Source organism: Gambusia affinis, linkage group LG08, assembly GCF_019740435.1.
Source record: "Gambusia affinis linkage group LG08, SWU_Gaff_1.0, whole genome shotgun sequence".
Lineage (NCBI taxonomy): Eukaryota > Metazoa > Chordata > Actinopteri > Cyprinodontiformes > Poeciliidae > Gambusia > Gambusia affinis.
Window position 1 is genome coordinate 30108491 of NC_057875.1, and position 19373 is coordinate 30127863.

Sequence of the window (19373 nt, forward strand, 5' to 3'; positions counted from 1 at the left end):
ACCCCGACAATGGAGGCACGGAACATGGTCCACTCAGACTCCATGTCCCCCATCTCCCCCGGAATGTGTTCGATGTTCTGCCGGAGATGGGAGTTAAAGCTCCGTCTCACAGGGGATTCCGCCAGATGTTCCCATCAGACCCTCACAACATGTTTGGGGCTGCCAGGTCTGACCGGCATCCTCCCCCACCAGCGGAGCCAACTCACCACCAGGTAGTGGTCAGTGGACATCTCACACCTCTCTTCACCCGAGTGTCCAAGACATATGGCTGCAGATCTGATGAAACAATGACAAAGTCGATCATCGAACTGCGGCCAAGGGTGTCCTGGTGCCAAATGCACATATGGACACCCTTATGCGTGAACATGGTGTTCGTTATGGACAATCCATGACGAGCGCAGAAGTCCAACAACAGAACACCACTCAAGTTCAGATCAGGGGGGCCGTTCCTCTCAACAAGGCCCCTCCAGGCCTCACTGTCATTGCCCACGTGAGCGTTGAAGTCCCCCAGCAGAACAAGGGAGTCCCCAGGAGGAGCACTCTCCAGTACCCCCTCTAGGGACTCCAAAAAGGGTGGGTAATCTGAACTGTTGTTCGGCCCGTAAGCACAAACGACAGTCAGGACCCATCCCCCCACCCGTAGGCGGAGGGAGGCTACGCTCTCATTCACCGGGGTAAACCCCAACGTACAGGCGCCGAGATGGGGACCAACAAGTATGCCCACTCCTGCCCGACGCCTCTCACCCTGGGCAACTCCAGAGTGGAAGTATGTCCAGCCCCTCTCAAGGAGACTGGTTCCAGAACCAGAGCCATGTGTCGAGGTGAGACCGACTATTTCTAGCCAGAACCTTTCGACCTCACACACTAGCTCTGGGTCCTTCCACACCAGAGAGGTGACATTCCATGTCCCAAGAGCCAGCTTCTGCAACCGAGGATCGGACTGCCAGGGTCCCCTTCCCTTGGCCGCCACCTACCACACATTGCACCTGAACCCTTTGGCCCCTCATAGGTGGGGGTTTACAAACCAACAAGCTGCTTCTCCGGTCCGGTCACATTCTGATCATCACATTTCTGTATCCCAGCGGCTGGCTCCAACCTCTTGACATGCTGTTGATAGTCTGTGTGAAACAAGGTGAATGTTTTCAGATCCTTCAGAAAACAGTTTGGCTGGTTTATGTGAGTCATAAATTATTTTGCTAAAAATTTGGCCAGTGTGTGGAAACCAGCTACATTTTACTTCGTTGTGTTTACTTGAGCAACTTTTTTTTAAAGTACATATAGGTGTACTTTTATGCATTATACTTTTGTGAACTATTGCTACTCTTACCTGAGAAAATAGAAATTGTATCCAATACATGTAACTTGAAAGAAGAAAGAACAAATGTAACTAGATGATATGGTTGTTTTGATACAATTTTTAAGAAATATATTGATAGTAGTATAAAACGTTTTTGAAGGACATGTCACACTGGAACTGGAAGATATTTTAAATATTAAAAATAAAACAAAGCCAAAAGCAATAAAAAAAAACAGGAACAAAAACCATAAACAATATAAAATAGATTGTTTTCCAGAAGATGTTATTCATCACAATGGCAATGATTGAGTTTATTTCAATTGATCGTGCAATTAATTGATTGTAGTCTTACCCAACATGACCGTTTACTATTAAAAACACAAATATCCATGGAGACATTGACAAGTTTTTTTTTAAGTGTGGAAAACCCTGACTGGCCTAAACAAATTCTTCCTCTCACATTGGGATGAATTAGAGCGGAGGCTGAAAGCCTGACCTTCTCGTCCAGCAACAGTGTGGGATCTCACAAATGCACTTCTGAAGAACGCCCAAAAATCTCTGATAAAGACAAACCTTTCCTCCACATACATGAAGCTGTTATGTCTGCAAGGCATAAAACTAGATAATGTAAGACTCTGTTTATTAATAAATGAGTGACACATGCATGTCACTCATGGTGACATGCATGTGAAAGCAGCAGAGAGACGGTAGCGTGCCTCAAATTCAAACATTTGAAATTTCTATGTCCAAAAATGGCTACCGTAACATCATGCACATCGATATGATGTTACTTTATTACATCACTGTGTTAATGTGTCTCTTTTAAAGTGGAATAACTCATTTCACCAACTGGGATTTCTTTTTGCATCTGTTACAACATAACTGATTTTACTACTGAATGCGGCATAAAAAGAAACATTACAATTATTCATTTCTGATTTATTCCTCTGTTTTTTTTGTGTTGCCCTCTGGTCAAAACTCAGAGAAACATTCCCACCTACATTTTATTCCCTCTTCGGTGGGTGTGGCTCAGAACTATGAGGGACCGTTTAGGACAAAAACTGTTTTGTCTCTCACACACTACTAAAGACTCATACACTCACACAAAATATTAAAATTGCCCAGATACACTACTAAAATATCACACACACGCCTACACACAAAACATACAGACATACTCTTTTGAATGATGGGTCGAAAATGTATATGTGTGAACTAACACTAAGCTGAATGAATGAATGAATGAATGAATGAATGGGGATGAGACTTGACTTTGTGTGAGTTGTCACGGAAGAGGCGGGGCATAATTCGGAGATCAGATCGCGCATACGTTGATTTCACAGTCACGTAACCCCTTACCCACGGTGTAAACGGCGTTTAGCTCAAGGTTGATCCGATTTATGAACGCTAATTTCGGCCAGCCGTTCTCTAGCGCTCCCTCTTCAAACGCTCGGAGGTTCACTTGGGGCTCCAAGACACTTATTCTGGCTGTATGGCCAGAATAAGTGCTTAACTGGTTTGAATCGTACATAAAGAACAGGGATTTCTTTGTTTCAATTGGAAACGTCTCATCAAAGAGGTCAAAGGTCACATGTGGGGTACCCCAAGGTTCAATCCTAGAACCGCTCTTATTCAATATCTATATGCTCCCACTAACTCAGGTTATAACAGGAAATAATATCAGCTACCATAACTATGCAGATGACATACAGCTCTACATTACGATGTCACCAGGAGACTCAGAACTCATCCAATCACTGAACAGATGTTTAGAACAGATCAATGTGTGGATGTGCCAAAACTTCCTCCAGCTGAACAAAAACAAAACTGAAGTTATTATTTTTGGACCTAAAGAGGAACGATCTAGAGTTATAGATCTAGAGTTATAGATCTAGAGTTGTAGATCTAGAGTTATAGATCTAGAGTTATAGATCTAGAGTCAGTGTACAGCTTCAGTTATTACAACTAAAAACCAGTGATCAGGCCAGAAACCTGGGAGTAGTGATGGACTCTGACCTGAACCTTCAGAGCCACGTAAAGACAGTCACAAAGACGGCCTTCTATCACCTGAAGAACATTTCCAGGATTAAAGGACTAATGCAGGGGTCGGGAACCTATGGCTCGCGAGCCAGGTGTGGCTCTTTTGATGATTGCGTCTGGCTCGCAGATAAAACATAAAATATTTAGTTTGGATAAATTAAAACGATATTTAATCTATCCATCAATTTTCCACTGCTCATGTCCTGTTCGGGGCTGCTATTGGCTGCAGGATCAGTCCATTATTTTAATTGGATGACAATAATCTATGTTTGCTGTTGCCGGGTAAACAGGTAAATGCCCCCCTTTGAATCAGTCTGCTCTGGCATTAGCTCAAAGCTAACCCTTCGACGAAGAAGATGGCGAAAAGTAAAATAAGACGAGGAGTATTGTACATTTCAGGACGAATGGACCGAAGAATTTGCCTTTGTGAAGAAAGCAGGTTCTGCTGTGTGTCTAATTTGCAATGACAAAATTTTGTCACTTCGACACACGCCATGCTACCTTTGTGTCAAAATACCCGGCGGGAGACAGCAGAAAGAAAGCGTGCCAAGAGCTACTGAGCAGCATGCAAGCTAGCCAGCAGCAACTCCGCGTATGGACCCGACAAGGTGACTATAATTCCGCTAGCTTTGCTGGATCTTTAGCAATAGTGAGGAACGGAAAATCATTCACAGATGGCGAGTATGCTAAAACGTTCATGCTGGATGTAGCCAATGAACTTTTTGATGATCTTCTGAACAAAGACAAGGTAATCAAACGGATAAAAGATATACCTCTGTCAGCAAGAACTGTTCATGATCGCACCATCATGATGGCAAACCAAGTGGAGGAAACGCAGGTGAAGGACATAAATGCAGCGCCGTTCTTTTCCCTGGCTTTGGATGAGTCAACAGATGCAAGTCATTTGTCACAGTTCAGTGTGATTGGAAAATATCCTGCTGGTGACACACTGCGCAAAGAAAGTCTTGCTGTTCTGTCAATAAAAGGGTCCTCAAGAGGTGAGGATTTATTCAAGTCTTTCATGGAGTTCGCTCAAGAAAAAAATCTACCTATGGATAAACTTCTCTCAGTGTGCACTGATGGTGCTCCGTGTATGGTGGGGAAAACAAAGGATTTGTAGGGCTTCTTCGTGAACATGAAAATAGATCCATCCTAAGTTTCCATTGCATTCTACACCAGGAGGCACTTTGAAGTCGCATTAATGGTGAGAATTATAACAACATTATTTAAAAGAATAAATTCAGAGGCTTATTATGCTCACATTTAGTTGAATTCAGTCTTAAAATATATTATATGGCTCTCACTGAAATACATTTCCAAATATTTTGCTTTCATGGCTCTCTGAGTCCAAAAGGTTCCCGACCCCTGGACTAATGTCTCAGCCAGATCTAGAGAAACTCATCCATGCCTTTATCTTCAGTCACATTGATTATTGCAACAGTGTCTTCACAGGTTTGTCCAACAAATCAATCAAACAGCTGCAGCTGATCCAGAATGCTGCTGCTGGAGTTCTCACTAAAACCAGGAAGATAGAGCACATAACACCAGTTTTAAAGTCTCTCCACTGGCTCCCTGTAGCTCAAAGAATAGACTTTAAAATACTGTTGTTAGTTTATAAATCACTGAATGGTTTAGCACCACAATACATTAAAGATCTGCTGCTGTTGTATCAACCTTCCAGAACTCTCAGGTCTTCTGGTTCTGGGGATGCAGAGCAGAACCAGAACCAGAACCAGAACCAAATGAGGAGAAGCAGCATTCAGCATCTATGCACCACAAATCTGGAACAAACTTCCAGAAAACTGTAAAACAGCTGAAACACTGACTTCCTTTAAATCTAAACTAAAAACCCACCTGGTTAGGATTTTATTTGAAACGTAATCAATTGCAAATTTATTGACGGAATCTGACTTGATGTTGTGTTTTTATTGTTGATTCTATGTTGCATTGTGTTTTTGTGTTTGATTTGATGTAAAGCACTTTGAAATACCTTGCTGCTGAAATGTGCTATACAAATAAAGATTGATTGATTGATTGATTGATTGATTGATAAGGCCGGAGTAAGAGTTAGTATTGTGTGTGTGTGCGTGTGTATGAGTCTTTAGTTGTGTGTGACAGACAAAACATACAGTGGGGCAAAAAAGTATTTAGTCAGCCACCAATAGTGCAAGTTCTCCCACTTAAAAAGATGAGAGAGGCCTGTAATTTTCATCATAGATATACCTCAACTATGAGAGACAAAAGGAGAAAAAAAATCCAGAAAATCACATTGTCTGATTTTTAAAGAATTTATTTGCAAAATATGGTGGAAAATAAGTATTTGGTCAATAACAAAAGTTCATCTAAATACTTTGTTATTTAGCCTTTGTTGGCAATGACAGAGATCAAACGTTTTTTGTAAGTCTTCACAAGGTTTTCACACACTGTTGCTGGTATTTTGTTCACCAGAAACAGTGAGTCAGTATTATGTTCACTGTCATGAACACCTCACTCTGACTTAGGATGCAGCTTAGCAAATAATTTTATTAGTTTTACTGAGAACTGCTTTGTAAGTTTCATCAGAGAAACAAATAAAAAGCAGGACATGTTTCAGGGATGCAGTTTTATTTTTATACAAGTAGTTTTAGACTTTGGGTGTTAAAGAAGTTACAACATACTCCATTTGTTACGCTCATTTAAGTTAGCTGCTGACCATTTTGAGACAACATGTTTGTGTGCATATATTTTTTTCAAGTAAGCAGAAATAATGAGGTTTTACAGTAGAGTTGTGTGTTCAAAATCATTTAAGCAGAATAAACTTCAGATATATATTTTGCACATACTAACATTTTTAAGTTTTGAAAACTCAATTTGTTTGAGGCAACAAGTTTGCATGAATATTGAATATTTAGTAAAATTCACTCATTGTGTTTTACAGTGTGTGTGGTCAGTGTGTGCTTGTTGACCTCAACCAAGGTTAGAAACATTTTGTTATGTTGCTGCAGGAGAAAGAAAATTTCGAGGAATCCTAAGCAACCAAACAGGAGGGGAAAAAAGCACAATCCAGGAACAAACCAGGGGGGTTATGGGGATGTCAGACCAATGAGGAGAGTTTTCACAAGTAGTCATGGCAACTTTAAAATACAGTCAACTTCAAATGTGATGCAAGCAACATGAAGCTGCTGGAACTTCTGCAAGAATCTCCTGAATGACAGTAGCAGATATTTGAACGCATGAGTAACTCTGAGAAGAATGAATAATCCAACTGGAGTCTGCCTTTGTTCACATGCAAACCAAATATGGATATGCAAATGATTTGATTTGCAAGAAGAAACCAGAAACTGTCAGTGACAGAATACTGAGCGCAGCAGTCATGTCACAGACTGTTGCCGTGGCATTTGACAAGAAATCCAAGTTTTCTCCTTTACATCTAGCTACATAAATTGAGCCTTGTGATTAGTTAACCTGATATTTCTGTTGAGAGGTGTACCTAATAAAGTGGCCAGTGAGGGTTTAGTGCTGTTCAGTGGTAATAGCCACAGTGTACAGGATTATATATATGATACATCATAGTGGTTATGAATAAAATGAAACCATAAAAAACATTGAAATCCTGCTGGAACACAAACTGATGACATCATATTGATTATGTTATTGATTATCTTATTGGTTATATTTTAGCTTTAGGCACTAAGTGCTCACAGTACGAAGTCGTCTCCTTTCCAAAAGCAGCAGGAATTTTTTTTTCACTGCACTGAACCTCATTAAAACCCTCCTGGTTATTCCACCAAACCTTGATTTCTGAATCTTTCCTGAGTTAAAACATTAATATTGTTGTTTCTAAATTAATATGAAATTGTTTTCTTTACATTATTTGAGGACTGAAAGCACTGCTTCTTTTTAGTTATTTTGACCATTTCTCAATTTCTGCAAATAAATACTACAGTTTTACCTGGAATTTCAGTAGTTCTCCTCAACCAAGGTTAGAAACATTTTGTTATGTTGCTGCAGGAGAAAGAAAGAAATCTCTTCATTTCTTCCACAGCTGTATTTAGGAATCACTAAAAACATTAAGCACCTTTTGAACTTCCCTAAACAATTCTAAAAAGAGCAAAGGACTTTTTTAAATTAAAGCTGAGACTTTTTTTTCAGCTGTAGAGGAGCAAAATAAAAGCTGCACAGTGAGCAGGTTTCTCTCTCAGCTCTCCTTCACCCCGGATTTTCATTCCAAAACTGAAGACGGTGACAATTAATGTTGGTATGCAGTCCTGACTGGGTGTGAGGCGTCGGCCTGCAGACGGCACACGGCGTATTTCACAATACTGTATGTGTTACAGCGAAAACTTTGATCTGATCTGGATGAAGTAGCACAAGGAACATGACGGCATACATTTTTTTATACCAGGAGTGCTGTTCATCACAAATTCCTTCAGCCGAGGACAGGTTTCCATAGCAACCCAAGTTGAGTTACAAACGCTGTGCAGACCTGCCTCGGGTGATGTGTCATTAACACACAGCTCAGATTTGTTGAGGAAAATGTTTTAGGCAATATGAGCGAAGATGATTTATGAGAACTTTCTGGCACTGAACTCAACCATCTCACCTCCTGCAACTAACTAACGACAAACCTCACACAGAACCGTTTCCTCAAGGGGAAAATGAATCTTTATTTTAGATAACTTACACATGGTGTCCTTCAGTTTCCATCATAACAGTAAATCAAATCAGAAAGCAAATAAATAATCTGAGAACTGAATTGAATTTGTTATTTTTATGTCTACTTGCATATCTGCTCTGTAGTGTTGCTGTAGAAAAGAAAAGAAAAGAAAAGCCTTTACCTGTCTGCCCAGATCATCGTAGTACTTTATCTGGAAATATATAAGTCTGCAGTAAGTCGGGCTCGTTTCCGGTGAGAGTTGGACTCCGCCAGGGCTGCCCTTTGTCACCGATTCTGTTCATTACTTTTATGGACAGAATTTCTAGGCGCAGCCAAGGTGTTGAGGGGATCCGTTTTGGTGGCCTTAGGATTGCATCTCTGCTTTTTGCGGATGATGTGGTCCTATTGGCTTCATCAGGTCGTGATCTGCAGCTCTCGGTGGAGCGGTTCGCAGCTGAGTGTGAAGCGGCTGGGATGGTGATCAGTGCCTCCAAATCCGAGGCCATGGTCTTGAGCCGGAAAAGGGTAGAGTGCCTTCTCTGGGTCGGGGGTGTCCTGCCCCAAGTGGAGGAGTTCAAGTATCTAGGGATCTTGTTCACGAATGGGGGAAGAAGGGAGCGGGAGATCGACAGACGGATTGGTGCAGCGTCTGTACAGCGGGCGCTGTACTGGTCCGTTGTGGTGAAGCGAAAGCTGGTCAGGATGCCTCCTGGACGCCTCCCTGGTGAGGTGTTCCGGGCACGTCCCACCGGGAGGAGGCCCCAGGGAAGACCCAGGACATGCTGGAGGGACTATGTCTCTCTGCTGGCCTGGGAACGCCTTGGGATTCCTCTGGAGGAGCTGGTGGAAGTGGCTGGGGAGAGGAAAGTCTGGACCTCCCTTCTGAAGCTGCTACCCCCACGACCCGACCCCGGATAAGAGGAAGAAGATGGATGGATGGATGGATATAAGTCTGCGTTCAAAAATCCAATTGTTTTTGCTCAGTTCTGATCCCAAGAGACCCCCAAAAAATGATACCTGAGCCACTTCCATATGTGGTACTGAATCCTATACAAACCCGACAGTATTCAGAGCCTCCTTGGTCGGAACTGCTGCGTTGCATTTAATCCAATTTTTACGTCACTGATACTTTGGCAAACAGAGCGAATCTGTCACCTTTTCTTATTGATCTGCAGTCCAGATAAGTTCTAATAGACTGAAGCTGGAGTTCATCCATGTAGAAAAGCTTTAAGCAACATTGAGCTGTTTAGTTGATTTTAGCTGTCTCTTCACTTAAGTGTTAAAATTTCAAACTGCTTCTTATTGTGTTGTAAAAAGAACATCAAAGCAAAATTTTGCATTAATTCAGAGGAATACCAAAATAACTGCATTTCCATCAATCATAAAATTGTGCAAATTGAAAATTAGAAAATAAATTTGGAAAATGGAAACAAGTCAATTTCAGGGGAAGAAAAACCCTCTTGCTTTTCAATAAAAAGTTTTTGCACTCGGATGTGATGGTTTTTCTACAGAAGAGGTTGAGGGCCACTGGAAGAAAAACAAAAATGAATTCTGACCTTTGTTGAGGAAAATCTCTTTCAGATTCTCAGATCTTTTTTTTCCAGATTAGTCAGAATAATTTTTTTTCCTTTACTCGTGTTCCTAACACTCTCCTATATTTTTCAACCATACTAATTTAAAAGCATTTCACAAAACTGTGATGGAAACACTTTTTTCGCATCATGCAAGTCACATGATCAACAGCCAGCTATTACTTCTAGTGGAAACCACAAAGAAGAAGAAAACAGGAAGTGGAAGGAGAGCTAGTGTCATGGATGAATTATGAATATTTCTCATGTCCGTTACTGTCATGATTTTTTAATGACTTACCAGGTGAGTTAGCTTATTTACATGTGATTTTAATTTCATTTCTTAATGTATGGAAAAATAGCAATTGCAAAATTATGTATTTTTGGCATCAGGATAACATAAGGTAAGACGTTGGTTCCAGGTCTGTTATTGTGTCACCAGTTCTTTTCAGACCATCAACAGGAAAAACAGAAGGAGCATTTTTACAACTTAAATTTCCACCAACGGTTGCGAACACTAAAAAAAATGAAATCATTCCTGGATGCCTTTCAATTTGCAGCTGCAGTTTGTTTTGCCTGAACCAGAGTCTTTGCCTCGCAGCAAACAGTCACACACAGAAAATGCCCCAATCTCACCGAGGTTCACTTCTGTAGACGTGTGTCAACCAGGAACACAGCATGTCTCCTTCCCAGAAGAGCTCCAGCATCTTCTGGCATTTTTAAATAATAAAATAGATGTCCAGCATTAAGGTCAATGGAATCTAAATTCATCACAGTAGATACGTTAGTAAATGCCTGCAAATGTGCAAATGCTGCATTTTAGCTTTTAATAGCTAGATAAACTTCTGCAACATAATGCACTCTCTCTTTCAGCTCACAACATTTAGCTTATAGTTGAATAGTTTGCAATATATAAAACCTACATATGTTCATAGTCAGTAATGTTTAGTAATTTTTCTGCTCTATTAACATGTCAGGAAGTTAGTCTTAACTGATTGTTTAAGCTTGAACAGAAATGGAATGATAAGAATAATTTTTGGTCACAATTTCAAACACAACAGTATTCGATGGTGTTCAAAAAGTCCATGTTATATCGAACATGAATGATTATTACCCATAAAAACACAAACTGTGGGTGTGTTCCTGATTACTTAAAATACATCTGCCCTGTCTGAACTTTAGTCAAGATATTTTTGGAATATTGAGTTTTCTGAAGCGTTCCAAAGCAGTCAATGTCGTCTACAGTAAGCAGGTAAGACTGTCATCTAGTCCCGAAGAATCTCACATCATTGTTGTTCATTTATAAATATTGTCAAATGACTACAACAGTCTGGATGACTTTTCTCCTCAAATGCTTCAGGAAAATTCACCTGAACATTAGCCAGAAAAGATTAGCTGTCGGCTGAATCCAAAGAAAACTAGATCAAATACCAGGGCTCTATGTCCAATGGACTTGGGTTCTTATGAATGTAAGTATAAGTAAGAACATTTTTAAATTATTTCCAATAAGTGTAAAACATCCCATTACAAATTTGATGACTACATCTCACCAAAAACGTAATAAAAATGTTGCTTTTGTGCTTCTTCAATAAAAAAGCTTCCATCAACCCGGTAAAAAAAAAAAAAAAAAAATCTGTTTAGTGTTGAACACGGCATTCAGGTTTGATCTTCCTGAGTATTTTAGATCTGGACTAGAGATGACACAGCTGAGGCTCGGTAAAAAAGCTAACAGTTAGCTTGTCCATCTTGACAAGAGACCATCTTGGTAAATATTTGACCAAATGCAGTACAGACTCAAAGAAACTCAGAAATATTCCTTCAGCTCTGGAAGCTCTAACATTTGATGCAAATGGCTGACGACGGTTAACTTTACAAACATCGAAGGCTACCACACAATGCTAAGATGGTGGAAACATTTTTTTTAACTACTGTTGAAGCAGAACGTTGTTAGTCCAACAAACAATCTTTAACAGTTAACTCTATCAACGCAACAAGAAAACCAACTCCAAAGCAACTTCCTTCCTTACTTCAAAATAAGACTCAAATTTAGCACCAACCTGCAGCCTGAAGCACACAGCTTCATGTCTGAGGCTCAGGACCGCCGCTAACAAAGTCACATGATGATAGCAACGTTTGAGACATTCTTCATTAAAATAGGAAATATACCTTTACTAGCTAGTCATCAATACTTCATCCAAATCCACTTCAGAGGAAACAACAACCAGAACAATTTGTTATAAAACCCAAGTAAATGCAATGGAAACTTCTCTCTCTCCTACAAAGGAGTCTGCTAAAGCAAGGTGAGCTATTCTGGTCATGCTCTAAACCTCTTTTTTCCAATGATTGCCTTTTAATTTGCACATGTCTTTCTGTATCCTATATTGAACTTTTTAAGAGCTCACGTCTCCCTTCCCCCTCTTTAACTTTTTCCAACAACTCTGGGAAACATTAGAGCAGGTGTTTGCTTCAGTCCTCTGTGGTTTCAATCTGAATGGAGGACAAACATTTCCCCAGGCTCTGGAACAGCGGCGCTATGAAAATGTCCGTCAGACTCCTCCATATCTTCTGCACTGAAGGCAGGAGCATCATGAAGCTCTGGACCACTGGCATCACCAGCCTGCACAGACAAAAAGAATGAAATCTCATAAAGTCGCAATAAAATGAGGAAAAAACTCCCACTGATACGAGAATAAAGACGTACAGCAAAAAGTCATAACAGTAGACGAAACGTTGTTATAATAAGAGAATAAACTCAAAGCATTTGAAGAATAAAGTTGGATGACAATAAAGTCGCAATAATACAAGAAAGTTGTTATTAACAAAACTTTCTAAGAGTAATTTTGAAACTTTTTTCTGGTAACATTTTGTCTTTATTCTAGTAGCATCGCAACTTTATTGTAATAATATTCTAACTTACTTAAGTCATAATATTAAAGTCAAAATTTTTTAAAAATATATCTTCATCTGGCTTTTATTTTCTGCCGTAGAAGTGCTGGAGAAGAACAACCTGGAAGCTGATCGGCGATGATTTCATATGTAAAAAATAATAATGATTGGTTTATAATTCATTAACGTTTAACAGCCTGGTCTCTCCATCCCTAATAGTTGCATCAAAAGTAAGCTATTTAAGACAAGAAACCCATAAAATGACATATTACCATACCATACAGCCATGGTCTCCAGTTATCCTCTCAATCTCTGCAAAATGAAATTTCAGCTGTAATTTTTTTTTATATATCATCTAAAATGTAGATGTTAAATTTCCACCATGGTTTAAACTACGTTTGCTCTGTGAGAGATGGTTTGTTTACATGGATGCAACAAGATTCATTAAAAGACTCAAAAGGGCTTTTTAAGATGGCGGCATAGCAAGTGGTCGACTTCGTTGAACTGCGCACCATATATTTTATATCTGAGCGGAATACCACCCTCTTACTACAACTTTTCAACTAAATGTGATAAAACAACACTGATAACGCTCTTTCGTCTCACTCCAGCACAATACCGCCCAAAATCCTAAAGAAAACCAACAAGACCTGCGAAGTAGAGTCTCAACTGGCTGACACAGGTAACATGGCTAACAAGGAGCTAGCTGCTAAGCTGCCTGCAGCTGGTGGGGCCACCACACTTGATCCTGCTCTCCGCCAAGTTATTGAGGAAATCACTGGGAACATTTCATCAGTTATGTTCCAGAAAGTAGACATTCTGACTGACATGCTTAAGAGCCAGGCCACGGAGATAAAGGAGCTGGCCCGACGCACTACAGATGTGGAGGACAGGATTGTATCTCAGGAGGATGGCCTGGACCAGGCTACGGCCCGCATAAAAAAGTTGGAGAAAGAGGCCCTCACTATGGCACAACGAATTGATGATATTGAAAATAGAGGCAGGACAAAGAACATTCAGGGGCTCAGTTCAAAAGAGGAGATATAGGCTGGCCCTGGAGCCCTAAAATTCTTTGAAAAATGTCTGCCTGAATTTCTACAAATCAAGACAAAGAGCGGCCAGATCAAGGTCAAGAAGACACACCACCCACTGGCTCCACAGCCCCACTGGCTCCACAGCCCCACTGGTTCCACAGCCCCACTGGCTCCACAGCCCCACTGGCTCCACAGCCCCACTGGTTCCACAGCCCCACTGGCTCCACAGCCCCACTGGCTCCACAGCCCCACTGGCTCCACAGCCCCACTGGCTCCACAGCCCCACTGGTTCCACAGCCCCACTGGCTCCACAGCCCCACTGGTTCCACAGCCCCACTGGCTCCACAGCCCCACTGGCTCCACAGCCCCACTGGCTCCACAGCCCCACTGGCTCCACAGCCCCACTGGCTCCACAGCCCCACTGGCTCCACAGCCAGGGCCTACACAGAGATCAATACCGGTGCTGATCGGCTTTCATAACTACCGAGATCAAAAGAAGGTTCTCGAAGCCACGGATATCAGCCCCTGAGGTATCAGAACTCTCAGATCATGTTCTTACAGGACTTCTCGGCAGACACCATGTGCAGGCGGAAAAGATTCGATGCGGTAAAGCAACGGTTGCAGAAGGCAGGCACCCAGTACTCCCTTCTTTACCCGGCCAGGTTGAGGATTGTATGCGATGGGGAAGCAAAGATTTTTATTTTTCCGGATAAAGCAATGGAATTTATGTCACGAAATGTGTGGTGTGAGGTGAGGTAGACGCCGTAGACCCAGGTAAGTGGAGGAAAGGCAATTTTAATAATAATTCCAGCTTATAATAAGTCCACAAAAATTCTGGCGGCACAGCTGAGCGGAAGCCAGGGCTCACACCGGTAGCAACAGAATAAGATGCGTGGCGAACAAAAACAGGCAGACAGAGATGACGCTACAATCAACAAGGACCCGACAAGCACACACAGACACAGGTGACACTAAATACACATGAGGTAATCAGGGGACGAGATACACCTGGGAAATAATCAAAGGGGGACAGGACAACACGGAGACACTAGAAACAAAGAAAACTCAAAATAAACACAGAAAAACACGGAACATGACAGTACCCCCCCCTCCCCCGCCCCCCCCTTAAAGGGCGGCTACCAGACGCCCAAAACAAATCCGAAAAGAAAAACACAAGGGTGGGCGGAGGGGCGCCGGGCGGCGGGCCAGAGTCCAAACAACAAAAAACGACCCACACAGGGTGGGCGGAACCAAGAACAACGAAAAACTACCCACAGGGTGGGCAGAGGCACAAAAGGCGGAACACACGGGGCAGGTCCGGGGGCCGTCCGCGGCGCTGAAGGTGGATTCGGCGATCGACCATGGCGCCGAGGGCGACGGGAAGGCTCGGGGGACCCACTGGGAAGCTCAGGGGACACACTAGGAGGCAACAAGGTGTCACTAGGAGGTTTGGAGGGAAAATTAGGAGGCGAAAACCCACCAACTGGGGCCGAAAAAGCCAACACCCGCGCCTCTCGGCCCGGAGCCGGGTGGGCCGCCTGGAATCCCACTAAACATGCCACCTGTCGTCCTGGAGACAGGTGCGCCGCTTGGAAACCCATCACCATGGGGACTGTGGCTGGAGCAGTCTCTGGCGTGGTGATTTGAGGCTCCGGTGCGCCGGCAGGAACGCCGGCCTCGGCCTCGGCCTCCGGTGCGCCGGATGCAGGTTTTGGAGAGTGGGTGGCTAAGGATGTTTCCTCTTTGGGTTGTCTTTTTAAGGAGGGGACCCTCGTGTCTTTTAATCAAGTTGTGGAAGCCTTTGGATTAGGGAAAATATCCTCTTCCTTTCTTCCAGCTAAGAGACAACTCTACTCAGGGACACTGAGGTTTTGGGCATTGAAAAACTGTTTTTCAGAACTCTTGAAGTGTCACTCAGCATGTGCTACAAGACATTAAAATGTCATATGTGTCACTTACCAACTCTGGCCCAGACCTGGGGAGGAGAGCTGAATATCCAGATCACTGATGAAATGTGGAGCAGTATTTGGAATTCTGCCAAAAAAATTACTATTTGTAATCGCTCCTGGGCATAGCAACTTAAATTACTACATAGAGCTCACTTGGCCCCAAACCGGGTGTCTGAGTTTAAACCGGGGTCCTCTTCATTGTGCCCTAAATGCAAAATACATGAAGGCAGCCTCACACTCTGTCTTTGGTCATGCCCCAAGATCCAGATATACTGGAAATCTATTCTGGCTGAGACTAGGAAAATGATCAAAACTAATATTGATCTCGATCCAGTGTTTCTTCTCCTTGGTCTACAAAATAAACATATCCAAAACCAAAACAAAAATAAGTTGTATAATGTCCTAATTTTCTGTCCTCGAAAGAATATTTTGTTACAATGGATTTCTAATAAATCTTCTACTATTTATGGTGGAAGAAACTTATTTTGGAATGTATCCCTCTAGACCAGGGGTGGGTAATCCTGGTCTGGGCAATCCTTGGATGTTATAGGACATCCAAGAGTCCTTTAACTCTTAGAGTCTCCCTGGTGCAACACACTTGAATCCAACAGCTGAATCTCCTCCTCAGTGCAGTCAGGTTCTCCAGAGTCCTGCTAATGACCTCATGATTTGACTCAGGTGTGTTGAAGTAGAGAAACATCTAAAAGTTGCAGGAGACCGGCCCTCCAGGACCAGGAGTTGCCCACCGCTGCTCTAGACTTTCTAACATGTCTTGTCCACTCTAAGACTGACATTTTTGGATGCATTCGGCCCCGTTGTTAGTTATCATACATTCTAATAGTAATATCCAGATTTCACATCACAAGTTCAGTCAAAATAAATCAGACAAAAAGAAAATCATATCAGCTTTTCTACAGCATCTTCCCTAGATCTAGATGGAAACTTTCATAAGACTCAGTCTGGATTATTGAATTTGTCCTGGGCTCTGGTAGCAGCTCATCGTCTCTCTGATGAATTCCTCTGACATCGTGCTGAAGTTTCTCTGCTCTGCTCCAGAGCAAACTCAGAAAGTTCCACACAGGTTTGAAAATGGACTTTAATTGCTGCTGAAACGCCGTCTGTCTGCTGGAGCAAACAGGGCTTTATTTTTTTATTTTTTATTTTTGAGCTACCAGTGGAGTTCAGCATTCCTCCAAAGTTTCCAGGCAGTGCTTGTAAGTGTATTTAAAATCATTTTCCATTAAGTCTTCATGCGTGAAGTTGAGGGTTATGAACCTGGGAGCAGCTGACCCAATGTATCACACACTACATAACTATGACATAATTACACAAATAAACAGTGGTGCACCATCTCTTGAATAATGTATAACATAAAACCTAATAAATGTATTTCAGCTTTATGTCTTTAGGGTGAAAACACCCTAAAGACATAAAGCTGTTAGGATTTAATCTATGTTTTCTGTCTCTGATGCGAGACCTGGAGAAGGAGTGTCCTGAGACGGGGGACATGTCCTCACCAGACGTGGACGCAGCTCAGCAGTCCGAAGAGCAGCCCCAGTGTGAAGGCCATGGGAACAGCCAGCAGGGTGGTCAGCAGCCGGTAGAAGAAGAACTTGACCAGCTCGAAGGTGGCGTGGCTCCCGATCCAAACTCTGTCGAAGCTGTGGGTGGAGCTGGGCTCGCCAATCACATCTTCAAAACCCACCTGTTGAGAAACCACAATCAGAGCCGGCCCAAGTCATAAGCAAACTAAACAATTGGTCAGAGTGCTAAAAAAAACCCGGCTGGGGCCCCCCAACAGCACATTCATTACTATACATGTCTAAATATTGTCGCTGTGTCAAATAATTTCAAATGGAATATAAATTACTTCTTCTTTTTTCAAAATTGGCATGCTTCCTAGTCAAATAAATGTTTGTGATTTCAATAAAAACACAGCTACTGACTGATCACTTCAGGTAGTGGACGCTGCAGCCTGGGCAGTCCAACACACAGCAACATAAAGGTGGACAGGACAAAGAATTTAGAGAGAGCAATCAACCAACATCAACGCAAAAACAAAACAACAATGGAAAAAATCGATTTATTCTAGGAAATTGTTTCAGTATTTTTTCAGAAATGGATACCGGATACTTCACCAATCTCTGAAGACAGACTCCAGCCACTACCGGACCCTGCAAGGATAAGTGATCAGAGCCAACTATATACTTTCAGTAAATGTGGAATTAAAGAAGTACTTTTGTATTTAACTGAAATTGAATGAAATAACTTCTGTTAATTTTGAGAATTATTGCTCATAGTTAGGCCTGTTGTGATAAATGATAAATCATTTATCTTGTATTTATCTTTGGCAGGAAATCGCATAAATTATTATATCATTTCCATTAAATCAGTGTACAAAGGTCTTCAAACAATATTATCATTTATCGCAATAGTTTTCGAGACAATCGCTCAGCAAAATTTGTTATCGTGACAGGCCTACTCATAGCTAATTACAGTTCAAAATTGGGTTTTACTGAATACTAGAATATTTAATAACCACCATAAAAAATGTTTATAAATCATGAAGAACATCATTGACTCAATGGTTGTCCATGGATTCTCCTTCCAAAAGTATTGCGTACACTTAAGTAGCTGAAAAAGAAGTTGACTTTTCTGTTTTTGCTGTTAAGTGGAAAGTTTAGTGGAAAGAAAAATGTCCAAAGTAGCAGCCATCTGCTAGGAAATGTTAGAGAAGATCATGTATTCTTGTTCCATCTGACTTTACAGAGATGCTGATTTCCGCTCGGCACCTGCCTACACTTCCATAGATGGTTTATCAGTGGATTTGACTGGATTTCCTTCTTTCCTAAAAAGGCTCACAGGCTGGACAAATACTGACTGCAAATATTGTAGAGTACACGGACAATATTTTTATTAGGCTGATACTTCTGTATCAAAAAATGTTTATAATAATAATAATGCAATTTCGTATAAACCTGAATTATTTGCGTTTAAAAACAAAAACAAAAAATAATTAAACATGTCAATGCGTATGCAATGCATGTGTTTCATGCGGTGCTTTACTTTGTGTTGATATTGGATTACTGAAGTGGGATCCCGCATACACTTTGTTGCTCATTTTTCAAGGTTAATCGCTTGGCGCTTTGGCTTTTGTCAGAGAAACCTAAGACCTGCAGGCCGGAAATAGTTTAGAGATGATGGATGCACGCGCAGGCAGCGACTTCCAGGTATTCATGGAACTGATGACCATCCTCACAATGATGACCATAACAACAAAACGCACACAGAGAAGTAATAGTATGAGTGATAAAGTGTAGGAACGTTGAGCCTCGCACGTTTTCACTTTCAGCGCGCGCGCGAGCGCAGACTTTACCTTCAGATGCGTGTTGATCTCGTTTGGATCCCGATCCGGCGCCTCCGAATACACCTTCCCCTTCTTCGTCAGAATGGGTTCTATGGACAGGTTGAACTCGTCCTCGTCCATAATTATGCTGGTGTCCAGCTTTTCCTTCTCCACACCCATGTCGTGTCGAGACAGAGAGGGACAGACGGTGCGCTGAGGGCGGCAGAGTGCGCCGGACTGAGCGCCACCCCGCCCCGCAGGGAAAGCAGCGCGGCGGGGAGCCGAGCAGTAACAGCCAGCGCAGAGCCGCAGCTCGGTGATGAGAGTCGCTCTGTGCAGCAGACAACAGACCTCCAGTTATGTTGAAACACACATCCTCTAAGCTCCATGTCGATTGGACAAAAATGCTACTTAAAGCCAAACTCTTAAAATGTTTTAAAGACTAATTTTATAGTTTAAATATTAATTTTCCTGAGGAGTGATTTAATAAAGGACACATAGTGAGATCAGAGGCAGCCCCAGGTTGGAACTCCTTTTTAAAGGGGCAGTATTATGAAAAATTGACTTTTTTGAGCTTTACGTCATGTTATAATTTTGTTCCCTCATCAAAAACATTC

At 42.0% G+C, this 19373-nt stretch overlaps 1 protein-coding gene across 1 annotated transcript; it reads right to left on the reverse strand.

Annotated features, from left to right (window-relative positions):
• Window positions 1–5924: 5924 nt before the first annotated feature.
• On the reverse strand, window positions 5925–19078 carry cav2 (caveolin 2). Its single transcript, XM_044125756.1, has 3 exons — window positions 18787–19078; window positions 16928–17115; window positions 5925–12158 (listed from the first exon to the last, which is right to left on the reverse strand). Exons 1-3 carry the CDS (start codon window positions 18934–18936, stop codon window positions 12008–12010), a joined length of 489 nt encoding a protein of 162 aa, XP_043981691.1. The 5' UTR covers window positions 18937–19078; the 3' UTR covers window positions 5925–12007.
• Window positions 19079–19373: the final 295 nt, after the last annotated feature.

What these genes read in the sequence shown, in the direction of transcription:
- cav2 (XM_044125756.1), bottom strand. Translation starts at nt 18,936, where the DNA reads ATGGGTGTGGAGAAGGAAAAGCTGGACACCAGCATAATTATGGACGAG. An exon ending in AGATCAACACGCATCTGAAG is followed by an intron (nt 17,116 to 18,786) that starts GTAAAGTCTGCG and finishes GTTTCTCAACAG; the next exon opens with GTGGGTTTTGAAGATGTGAT. An exon ending in CTGAGCTGCGTCCACGTCTG is followed by an intron (nt 12,159 to 16,927) that starts GTGAGGACATGT and finishes TTGTCTGTGCAG; the next exon opens with GCTGGTGATGCCAGTGGTCC.